Below are 13,126 nucleotides of genomic sequence, written 5' to 3' on the forward strand. Positions count from 1 at the left end.
ACAAACGTATGGACACCAAGGGGGGAAAGCCGGGGGGTGGGGTGGTGTGATGAACTGGGAGATTGGGATTGACATGTATACACTAATATGTATAAAATAGATTACTAATAAGAACCTGCTGTATTAAAAAATAAATTAAATTAAAAAATAACCCTTTTAGTGTTATTACTGATTATTATAAATTCTTTTGACATATTTCCAGAAACTTGCCCTTCTTTATTGTGTACAATGCCTGATACTATTGTCTTATTTACAAGTAAAGTGATGTGTAACATTGGTACTTCCTTCCCACGTCAATTCAGAATGTTCATTTTGTAGGCAACTATTTCTCAGTTTATTTCCCACTGAGGATTTGTCTTCTGCCAGTGTGCCAATTTTTCACACCTTTTATTATAATCTGTTATGCTTGGATCTGACCAGTAGCGATGGAACAATTTACTGGTAGGGGATTCCTTTTCACAATTATCACCTTCCTGGAAAATTGCCTACTTTAAAAAGCTGTGCTATCTAAAATCTTTTACCAGAGAAGCATTTGCATCATCAGTATTTCTTAGCTTGCTTGTCTCCAAGCTCCAACACAAATACCTAAAATAAATAAAGCACCAATTATGTGAAAAGTGAAAAATATCTTGCTTATCCTATTTTTCCTTCCTTTTGCATTTACAGATGTCATCCATACCGTAGGACCAATAGCCAGAGGCCATATTAATGGTTCCCACAAGGAAGACCTTGCAAATTGCTATAAATCATCTCTGAAACTGGTGAAAGAAAATAACATCCGATCAGTTGTAAGTACTTTTGTGCTTCTTATTTCTTATTCTTTTTCAGCCTTTATACACTGGAAAATCAATCTTGTCCAAAATGAGGGTAGAATATCATTTCTATAATTCTAAAAGCTAAGTTTAACGACCTTAGTACGTGATGTAGTCTATCGGTTATCGTGACTCCACTCGTTTGTATGCCCTAAATATTTGCCTCATTGTTTTAGAATTTAAAAGTATAGAGTCCCAGAACTGGAACCATCACATCTAATTTATTTTCTCCCTGTTGCCATTATCTTTTGAAGAAAATGTTTGTGAGTGTGTGTGTGTGTGTGTGTGTGTGTGTGTGTATGTGTTTTAACTTGAAAGATGTTATTCTTTTAGATTGATTTTGGTCTTCCTAAACTAATACTCTGTAGTCGGGTATGCCACATCCCTTCTTAGTTTTATCAATTTAGATGGGAGAGTTCAGAAAATGTGGATCTAATGTATTTCCTTAGCAGTAGGCTGAGATGAAAGGGGGTCTCCTCTAGCTGGATTTGGAGGTATTTATTCACCTGCTTTTCTTTTGCAACATGCCCTACATTTATTACATCTCAATTACACCAGTAAAATAAAACTATGAGAAAAATGAGAGTGTAAATACGCAATCGTAAGTTAATTTGGGCAGAATCCCTTGGGTTTTTCAGATAGATGTTAACCTTGCTGAAATCATGGAACAGGAAGATAGTTAAACACTTGACTTCTTAGCACGCTGAATGGATCAGCATTGCTTGCGAGTTCACAGAAGTGGTGGTTTTATTATTTGCATGAAGGAGCATTGAGAGTCAGACGCATTTAGATAACCCTGGGTGGTTGCTGTACTTTTCATGCATGATTATAATTATGAAGTGCCTTTTCCAATGTGAGTTTGCTTAAAATAAGACAACTGTTTTTCAAGCCAATTATACTGCCTTTTACATCTTTGCCTACTTGTTAACAGGGCTAGATATTTCGTTTCACTCTTTGATTTTTAAAAAATTTCTCTTTGCAAATGAATCAATAAGTTAGACACTATTTTGTCTTAGAGGAGAAGGCTGAAGTTCAAAGAGGGAGCAAAGTAAGCCACTAAACCAGTTGACACATTTTGTTCTCTAAAGGAAAATAAGAAAAATCAAAACAGATGTGCACATTCTGGGAATAATTAAACTTTTGTCAATATAGCTTATTGATTAAAAGAGGCAAATGGGGCTGAAGTGCTAAGAAAAATGGATATGTATAGAAGTTTCCAACTTGGGAAATATGGACCTTGAGACCTGAAGAGAATTTGCTAACAAATTCACTGGCATCTCTAATGATTTTCTTGAAGTCTATAAAAAGTAAGAAGAGACTAGCCCATTAGAAACAGTGTAAAAACATCACCCATCCTTTTAACAGAAAAAATAAACATCCCTAACTATGATGACCTTAAAATAATCACATCTGCTGTTACTGTACTTGCTACCATGAGGTAAACAGTGGAAGAATTATCGACTAAGTTAAATTTACTTTTATCAGATGCCCTACAATGTGAGACTCTAGTCATCCTGAGATTGGAATTAGGTCTATTCTATGTTACCATGTTTGATGATGATTTTGAGGGGTTAATTACATGTTACTTGGATAAAATTAGCATGTGGTGGCACTAAACTGATGTCATTGCAATATTAGTAAATAAAAATGGAGATGGAAAATATCTGCAAAATATGAAGGAAAATGTCCAGCTAAATTAATCACCACGTTCTTACGTGGTTGACTGGAGTTGCCATCGAATATCTGGTCTCATATTCTTAAAAAAAAAATCTGCCTTCCTTGCTTCTTTCTTTCTTTTCTTTTTTTTTTTTATTGAACAATATTGATTTACAATGTTGTATTGAATATAGTTCCCTGTGCTATACAGTAGGACCTTGTTGTTTATCTTGTTTATATACAGTGGTGTACATCTGCTAATCCCAAGCTCCTAATTTATCCCGCCCCTTTGGTAACCATAAGTTTGTTTTCTGTGTCTGTGAGTCTGTTTCTGTTTTATAAATAAGTTCATTTGTATCATTTTTTTATGCTCCACATGTAAGTGATATCATATGGTATTTGTCTGTCTCTATCTGACTTACTTCACTTACTATGATAATCTCTAGGTCCATCCATGTTGCTGCAAATGGCATTGTTTCATTCTTTTTATGGCTTTCCATTTTGTATATGTACCACATCTTCTTTATCCATTCATCTGTTGATGGACATTTAGGTTGCTTCCATGTCTTGGCTATTGTAAATAGTGCTGCTATGAACACTGCGGTGTGTGTATATTTTCAAATTATAGTTTTCTGCAGCTATATGTCCAGGAGTGGGATTGCTGGATCATATGGTAACTCTATTTTTAAAGGAACCTTCATACTGTTCCCCATGGTGGCTGTCTTTCTTTCATTTCTTGCAGGAGGAAATGGGGCTTTCTACTTTATATGGAATGTCATGTTCTTGACCAACATTAAAAAAAAATAATGATGCTAATGTCATCAAATCCTTGTCATATGGGGGGAAATGGAAAATTCTTAGAAATGTTATCATGACTGGATACATCTTTTATTGTACAGGCTTCCACTTTATAGACATTACTATAGATGGGGAGAGACGTCTGATATCAAAATCCTGGTTAGCAAGATGGAAAATAAAGTTAACTTGAGCTCATTTATATGCATGTCAAAGAAAATTCCTCATAAACCCTTTTATCAGATCAGCTTAGTGTGACCATGGAAAAGTCATGTCAGTATTTTGTAGCCCCAGTTTCCATATACAAAGAATCAGTAAATTATTACTGTCTAAATCATGAGGCTATTATGGGGATCAGTTGAAATAATGGATGCAAAATAACTGGAAACTGTATTCTCTATAAAAGTATTTGATAATATTACTTCAAGTGTAAGATATTTTCACAGTTTATGATTTGGCAAATTTAGGAGATTGAGATCATTCTTGCTTTGATATTCTGAAACCCAGACCTCTAGACATTATCATATCATTTCTTGATGTTTTTATACAGAAATAAATTATCATGAAGTACCCCCCAGTTAGTATATTTGTAAAGGAAAATCTCAATTTTTTCTTCCTCCTATGTAGGGAAAAATCTCATTCTTCCCCAATGTGTGTTCCTTCCCTGTTAAGTCTCCTTTACTACTCACACAGAATGGTTCACTCATGACATTTCTGGTCACCAAATGTGTGGAGGTTTTTCCCACACTAAGCAACTCTCTGCAACCCCACCTAGGTGTCCTAATAACTCGGTTCTGACACTGTGTACCTGGAGATAGTGTCAGACCCCATAGATTCAGGGCTCAGTGCCACAGGACTGCCACCCCTCCCCCGCCCTTCACACACACCATTAAGATGCCAGTTGCAAGCTCAGGTTGTCACCTATGCTTCTGACCTACTAACTATAGATTGGAAGGTCCAACGACCCTCTGCTTGGGTTCAATTAATTTGCTAGAGCAGGTCACAGAACTCAGGGAAACACTTACATACATTTACCAGTTTATCAAAGGATGTGATAAAGGATTCAGATGAACAGCCAGATGAAGGGATACATAGGACGAGGTCTGGGTGGGTCCGGAGCACAGGAGCTTCTGTCTCAGTGGAGTTGGGGTGGGTTTTTATCCTCCTGGTGTGGATGTGTGCACCCACTGGAAGCTCTCCAAACCCCAAACTATTGGGGAATTACGGAGACTTACTCACATAGGCATGATCAATCATTAACTCCATTTCCAGCCCCTCTCCCTTGTCTGGAGGATGAGGGATGGGAATGAAAATTCCAAGCTTCTAATCAGGTCTCAAGTCATCCAGAAGCCCACTCAGAGTCAGTTCATTAGGACAAAAGATTTTTCTAGTGCTCTTATCACTTAGAAATTTACAAGAGTTTTAGGAGCCCTGTGTCAGGCACGGGATCAAAGACAAATACTAAAACAAAAGATGCTCCCAGTGTTCTTATCACTTCAGAAATTACAAAGGTTTCAGGAGCTCTGTGCCAGTAACTAGGGACAGAAACCAACATATATTTTCTATTATCTCATACTACTGTGTTTATTTAGGCAATTAAAACTGTTAATGTTGCTAATAACAATTAATATCATCTTATTCATAATCATTAATAATATCATTGTTAATATTACCAACTCATGTGTGTCAATACAGCACAGAACATGCCACAAACCTTTATTGCTCAGTAGATGCACTGAATTGAATTAAATTATACTAATCTTGTCACCACATGCAGCTGTCTTAAATTTGTAGTCTAATTTTTAACTTAAAAAAATACTCGTACGTTATCATGGTTTCTTCCACTATGTGTTGTTTTACAATAAAGCTACAAAAATAAATAAGGAGTAACTAGCTAAGATGGGGTAGCGGATGTGTAACGAAGTGGCTATAAGGCAGTGTGGTAAATGCCATAAAGGGAATGTATTACTCTACTGGTCTGGATCAGCTAGGCTGTGCTACACCTACAAATAACCTCAAAATCTTAGTGGCCTACATTCAGAGACCCTGGCTTATAGGCATCACATTGTCTCTGGGCTCTGCTATTTGGAGCTGACAACCTCCTCAGCCATGGAACTTTGCAAAATCATGCATAAACATTTTACTGTCTCAGATTAGAAGTGACAACACGTAATTTCCGCTTCCATTTAATTGCCCAGAACTATTCACATAGTCCTGCCTACCTGCAAGTGGGCCAGGGAAATGTCTGTGAATAAGTGAAATATTTGATGGTACCACTTTTCTGCCAAAATGAAGCCAAAGGCTTTGGTATCACAGCAGAGGGGTCAGAGATGTCTGCTTTACTCTAATTTCTCTGAAGGAATATATTCTTCAAAATTTTGCTGGCGGTAAACCAAATAATATGATCATATATTTATTTAATCAATAATAAGACCTACTGTGTTCCAAGACATTTTTAGATATCTCCTAAGACCTAGAGGATAGAATGTTTACCTTCAAGTATATAATTTGTCTCAATCTCCTGACCATCCAGACAAATAAATAGACCAGATCGTCATGTCCATTGTGTGATTTGAGAGTACTCTCTTGTTCTCCCATCACTTTTAAATATCTGCCCATGGAAGCCTGAAATTCTGTAATTAATGAGTAATTTATGATGGTCAGGAGTTGTTCTTTCTCTGCAATTTTCCTTTAAAATGCAAATACTCAGGAGATCAGCAGATGATTAATTTCCTAATACCTTAATTTGAAGAAATTTATCAAATTACTTTTCACTTTGGCAGGATAAATTAGAGGATAATAAAAGTACCAAGCACCTCAGCCTGAGGGAGAATTGGAAGGGAGGTTGGGAGAAACAGGAAACAAAGTGGGGTACAAAGAAATTTCACTGACCTTCCAGTTGTGCTAAAAGGAGATACTTTTTAAATAGAGAAGAAGGAAAAGTGAGTCACATAATTATCTAGAAATAAGGTAGTTATTTGGTTACTAGATGTGACATTTGTGGATACAATATTTTGCTATGAAAAAAATAATATTCCTTTTATTAATTTAGAAGAGAAAATTTCCTTAAATTTTTCTCCTGTATCCATTCTTTTTGGTAACTTTTTTCAATATGTACTCGCATGTTTGCTTTAGGTTGTAAAAGAATAAAAATAAATTAATCAATAAATCTAATGGTTCATTTTACAGTGGCAGCTCTCTTCTATGAATTATTAATTAGCACAGCTTTATTAATACCAAGGATGTTTAAATTTAGGGTTTTAATCATGCAATCTTACCATAGAGAGTTTCAGGTGAAAAATCTGACCAATCTTTCATGCGTCCTAGATGTGGTTTGTGCAAGTATCTTATTCCGTCCAACTTACTTCAAACATTGATTCAGTTATTTTCCTCCAACCATGAGTTCCCCTTGGGCAAAATTCAAATATATGCAAATTTACTTTGGTATACATTCTTGACAACCTTGAGACTGTTGATTCCAGTATAAGCAAAAAGCGTTAAGTCACCATGTAGGGGATAATTAGAAATAGAATGAACTGGAAATGGGCATAGGAAAAAAAATGAAAGAAAAGTCAAGGAGGGTGCAGATTTTCTCAGTAAAACCTTGGAAAAGATAAAGGTAGATGTCAAAAAATAGATCCAGATCTTAGGACCACAGTATTCTAATGCATGTAACTTGAGAAATGAATAATCAGTTGCTCATGAAGTCAAGCAACTGAATGATTTTGATTTCTACGACAATGTTATGTCCTGAGAAAATGAAAAGGGTGTCGTGGCACTGGAGGAGGACTGAACATATACAGAATATCCTTTTGAATGTATATTAGCTAAAATATGCAAATGGAAATTGTTTATATTGGTGAAACCTCAGGGGCAGAGGTAGGGTTGAAGGCAGGAAGGAAAAATTTCTATGGAGAAAGGGCTGGTAAATAGAGGTTAATAATACTGTATCCATTATCACTAGATGCTGATGTAGAGTTATTAAAATAGCATAGGTATTATCTTATATGTCATGCTGCTTTTATCGTTTTTTGTTTAAGTGAACATAGAAATATATTATAAGGATTTTTATGTTATTCTTGACTTCTATTTCTCTCTCTCTTTTTTTTTTTTTACAATATGATCTAAAATTTCTCAATGTCAAATTCTTTTACCACCAGGTTCAACTTTAGGAACCTAATCCATGCTGTTCAAAGTGATCTCTTCTCTCAGCATCAGTTAAAAGGCATAAATTCATGTTTGTCAGTGATATTAGGTATTCAAGAAAACTCCTTTTAACTGACAAAATACAGTGTACCCAGTTTGACATTCTTTGAGTGAAAACATGCAATAAAAAATAGATGTTCTTATTAAAATGATTAAGATGTGAATATAAACCAGATTTTACGTAGGTTAAAAAATTATTTTCCCATGAAGTATAAGTAATAATTGATACATGAATTTGGTAGTTTTCTGTGATTATGGGCAGACTAAAAGGTAGTTGTTTGTTTGAATGGTGTATACCACTGTGGTTTCCATATGAGTGTGACGCTAGATGATTTATGGAATGAAAACAATTGTAAATCTTCACTGGTAGGAAACATCCAATGCCCACAGAGGTGCCTCAAAGCTAGATGATGTTCCCTCCATGAGTCATAAGTTCTGAGAAGTAATACTTTCCAATGGAAGAGATGCTGGACCTACAGTACCTCTAGGCACTGTGGCAATAAGCAATTTTGGAATTCTGCATTTAATTGTTTCACTGTAGTGTAGGTTTTCGTTTTAAGACATAGTCAAGTGAATCTTATTTTCTTATACAAGTTCCCTTCTGAGAGGGTTGCCATGGCAATGAGTTCTCACAGCCTGAAATTCTTAAATGCTGGTTTTATTTCATTATCTGAGTTTCCATTACAGGCCACATCAATCAGTGCAGTCCTTTCTACAGAAGACTTCTGCAGCCTTAAAAAGCTGACCCTCTAATTTGTTACCTCTGCTCCTCCGACTAACTTGATATCACAGTTTTCCCAGCCCACTCTTCATCTCCAAGTACGCTCTTCTGCAGAGCCGTCAGTTTGATCTTCTCTTCCCATTTTTGTAGGCAACATCTAGTCTTGGTTTTCAATTCTCTCATTTGAAAAGGATGTTGCTAAGTCTCTGTGTCTTTCCTAGCTGGGGTTCTCACAGCTGTGTGACTAATGGTACTATTCATAAATAACAAGAACGAAAGCATCTTTACATTTGTGCTTCACTTTACAGTTTACAGCAGTGTGTTTCTATACATCACCTTGTTTGTTATTCAGATTCTCTAGCTAGCTCCCTGTGTTTCTTTGATTTTGCCAAGGAGTGGGGAAAAGGCTAAATGAATACTTTTCCTTCCTCTTTCTTCCCTACCTTCACCTTTTATGAGATCTCCTAATTGGGCGGAGGGGTACGAAATAGGTAATAATACTCTCATCAGGTTATTATTGCTGGGAATGACAAGTGACCAAGGATGGACAGAAGAGATGAGGAGGAAGGAAAGCATGGAATGATGGTAAATTCACAGATCATGCTTGGGAAACTTATACTTCTAAACTCATATTTTCACATATGGCACAATTTGTGTCTTCCAATGGCCACATCAGAGAGAGGATTTGAGTTAGAAGAAATCAGTCATTTAGCCATGAAGTATAGTAATAAGAATAGCTAGTAATTTTTCACTTTGTGACAGGCACTGTATTTCACTCATTTAATCTCAGAGCAATCCTGAGACTGTGGTTTCTTCCACTTTACAGATGGGGAATGTGAGCCATAAGGACGATAAGTAAATTGCCTAAGGTCTCACCTCTAAGAAAAAATGGAGGTGAGATTTAAACTGAAGAAGTCTAAATCCAATGGCTTTACCCACTGTGCTGTTCCTTTTTCCTTTTCTCTGCTGTTTTACATCTCTCTCTCTCTCTTTTTTTTTTTTTTTTGGTCTAAATTGTTCTCAATAGTACTACCTTGTAGGGAGCATTTTGTGAGGGTAGTTTTGGGCAATCACAGTTGGGCGGTGCAAGTTCACGGATGCTGCAGCGTGTGGGCTGACCAGGCACACGTTGAGATAATGTTTTGCTGGACAGTCATGTAAGTAAAAACCTATTTATAAACAATAGTGTACATAAAAACAGTCTTTTTGCTCTTAATACATTCCTGAACGACCATGAAAGTTAAGGGAAGTTTGCACTTAGTTTGCTCAGAATTTTCCAAGAGTGCCTGAGAAAATCAGCCAATCGTGATGACCGTGCCATTTACGGTAGCTGCTGCATTTGCAGATGTTCTCTTGAGGCTGATTCCAGGTAGGGAAGCAACTAGTTGACTACTTCATCATGTGCTACTTTATTCATTATGTGTGGCATTAGGCACACCTAATCATACCTGAGCCTTTACACGTTGAAAAACAGAATTTTACTATGTCGCTTTCCTTTTATATCTCTTTCATATTACACTCATGGCATTATGTTGATTTTGAAAATTGATGTATTTTCTTGATCCGGGTTCCCCCCCCCCCCCGGAAGCAGACCCTGAGAGAAAGATTTGCGTACAAATACTTCATTTAGGAGAAAAACAGGAAGCACTGGCAGAGAGTAGGACATGAGAAAACGAAGGGAAGGCAACCAAAAGTCACATGTTCAAGCAAGTTTCCTCTGTGCGCAGCTGAGGTTCCTTCCTGCTGGGGGGCTCCAGGAGACCCAGTAGAACATGCCTAGGAGTTGTCCCATCTGAGGGATGAAGAGAACTGGGCTATTTATCTTCCACTTCCACCTCTGGTTGGCTGAGGACTGCTCCTGGGACATTAACTCCCCCCTCACTTCTTGCGCTCTTCTTGACCAGACTGGGAGAGAGCCCTGAGGCAGAGTCACAGGAAGGGTGTTTGCTGGAGGATGCTGTGGGTGGGCATGTACTGGGACGATGAATTCTTGGAAGATGTGAGTGGGGCACTGATACCCTCTGCCCCCTGCATGTGGTAAGTTATACTACTTGTAGATGTCACCTCAGCAGAGTCAAGAGGGCTTTACAGAATATTTATTATAAAAAGGGCATGTTGGGTCTGATTGAATTGAGAACCATTGGCTTAAGTTAAACTGAGTTTCTGATAGAACAGTTTGCTAGACACGAGTTGTCTAAAGATTTTTATTCTTGAACTCAGCCATCCAAATTTTCTGCTTCTTTAAGTATAGTGTGATATAAATGTCATAAAGATGGTGATTAATGAGAGTAGTGTCACATTCTATGGAATGCATGGAGTTATGAAAGTGAGTGTAATGCTTAGATAGTGGAGAAATAGTATCACAATATTATGTCACCTTGGTTAATTTTTTTCTCAACATTTCATAATAATAAACTTTGATTCATCATGCAAACTCCAAAAGAGTTGGCCACCTAAGGTTGGCTGTATGTAAAATCATTCATCAATTAGGAGACTCATACTGGCAGAGAGCAATTTGATTAGCAGGTTACCTTTGATTTTATTTCAGTATAAGGAGTCTTTCAAATTATCTTCCTTAAAAATTTTAGAAAATACATTATCTTATATTTTCTTCAAGAATCTTACAATATGATCAGTTCTTTCTGTAAGAGTGTTTGGAACATTTTGCTTCATCTCATCTAATGTTGAAAGAATTATTTTTAGTCACCTGTACATTCTGCAGATGTACATCGACTAGTGAAAACCAAGGAAAATATATTTAAAGTGAAAGTATAAAATAATTTTGCTGGATTTGTCAACTTGATTATTTTTAGTTCTTTTATCAGACTAGGGAACATTCCCAGGAAAATCATTACTGGTTTCTACAACAGTGTCTTTCAGAGGAAATACTAGCCCAGGACACTGTCAAAGAAAGTATATTACAGTGATATTTGTATGGAAACTGTAAACAGATTTGCAATGCAAGCTTTCGTCTTGAGTGTTTTATTTTTCCCTGACCTGAGCAGCAGTTATTAGATCACTGTATCATGAGGAAATAGTCAATTCAAAACACGGACCACAGAATTTGGTTTGAACAACGGGGCAATTTTGGCATATATCTAGAGGGTTAATAGTCTAGAGCAAAGGCAATGGCTTTAAACTGTGCATTTTTTCTTGCAAATGTTCAGATACAGTTTTTATAGAAGAGCAATTTCAATGAATGGAATCTAAGCTATTCTTAAGCTGTTGAACTGAGACACTAAAAGAGCAAAACAAATAAAACCAATAAAATTTTAAAAATAAAAATAAACCTGTCTGTATCAAGAAAGCTCTCTAGACTCGTTTATGTACAATTCAGTAGAGTTGCAAAGAGGATTTATTTATTTATTTTTAATGGACGCATCATGGTTTATTCAGTCAAGGGGAAAGAAACTAAGGGAAAGAGAGGGGAAAGTTTAACATATTTGGGCTGGGTGACAAAGAGTGGAAGAACCATCTATATTACTCCTGGTCGCACAGTGTTTCCATGCCTTCTCTCTCTGCCATCTCAGCCTTTTCTATTACAGTGTGGATATGAAGACCAGAGTTGAGGTATGAGCAAGGGAACATGGCAGATGGTATCTGGGGCCAACAACACACACCTGCTCTATGATAAAGACACAGGGGCAAGAGTGCCTGGCTAGTAGCTCATCAATTAGGTGATGAACAGCATCTGTATTTCTAAGTCAAAGCAGATGTAGGGCCAAATGAGACCATGATGGATATCATGAATAGGAAGTCACTTTAGAGCTCACATTGCTGTCACCCTAGAGGTGGCCCTTATCTCTTTGTATTTAGAGATAACACTTTTGTTTGTTTCATACATTTTATCATGGATCATACCTTAGAGGTTATTAACTTATAAATGTATTTGACATTCTATGAATCCTACCTATATCTCAAAATCTACCTTCATAGTTTTTATCATTACTCAGCACGTGAGTTTCATACATCCCATTTGTTTTTCTACTGTAGAAGAATTGAATATTCTCAAATAACACAATAAATACATTACACTTTTTGGATTAAAAGAGATGACATATGAATATTGTAATGGGGATGGATGGGTATGTGGGTATTTATTACAGCCATCCCTCTATATCCTCAAGGGATTGGTTCCAGGACCCCCACAGATACCAAAATTCAAGGATGCTCCCGTCCCTTATATAAAATGAGTACTGTCAGCCCACCATGTCCGCCCACCATGTCCACCCACCATGTCTGTGGGTTCTGCACCCACAGACATGGACGGCCGACTGTGCACTGTTTTCTCTATTTTTTGTGCATGTTTGAAACTTTCCATAATAAAACAAACTTGAATGTTTAAAAATATAAAAGGCAGTGATAAATATTAGTATGTACATCCAAGGATTTTCATGAAGCTAAAATAAAATAATACTTATGAAGTGCTTAGGAGACTGCATAGTAAGGTTTATTAATGATAGTTTATCCACCATATATGTATTGAGCAACTAACACATTCCAGTCACTGTTCCAAGTTCTTGGGATATGTTGGCCCTTGTGGAGCTTACATTCTACTGGTAGTAATTTTCACTATTATTATTAGATGGTTTCACAACATTTCTAGATGCTGTGACTTTTATTGTTATTGTATTCCTGGGAAATTATCTCACCATCATTGTATTTTTTACTTTATTTTTGTGATTCCTGAATCTTGGAGAAGCTAGGAAGGTGAGAGAGCTGAGTATAGATGCAGTAAATGGCAATTCTATGAAATGGTAATAGCATAGCTCTCAGCTAGTATACATTTATAAAGATACATGGCTATGTGACTAGTCCTGTAAAGAAGAAGGCACAAGAGCTATTTCTGAAGATCAGATTTTATTGGGCATCTGATAATTGATCAGAAAGCTGTCTGCAGGAACATTTGAAGCAAACTACTACAGAAGGTCTTCAA

The 13,126-nt window shown here is 36.6% G+C and overlaps 1 protein-coding gene across 2 annotated transcripts in view; it reads left to right on the forward strand.

Moving 5' to 3' along the window:
• MACROD2 (mono-ADP ribosylhydrolase 2) overlaps positions 1–13,126 on the forward strand; it is a 1,969,440-nt gene that overhangs the window by 1,159,702 nt on the left and 796,612 nt on the right. For both annotated transcript variants that reach the window (XM_068566158.1, XM_068566159.1), the window contains exon 6: positions 667–788. In XM_068566158.1, the coding sequence (XP_068422259.1) occupies positions 667–788 (122 nt within the window). The remainder of the gene's footprint in view (positions 1–666; positions 789–13,126) is intronic.

Source organism: Eschrichtius robustus, chromosome 16 (assembly GCF_028021215.1).
Source record: "Eschrichtius robustus isolate mEscRob2 chromosome 16, mEscRob2.pri, whole genome shotgun sequence".
NCBI classification, from domain to species: Eukaryota; Metazoa; Chordata; class Mammalia; order Artiodactyla; family Eschrichtiidae; genus Eschrichtius; species Eschrichtius robustus.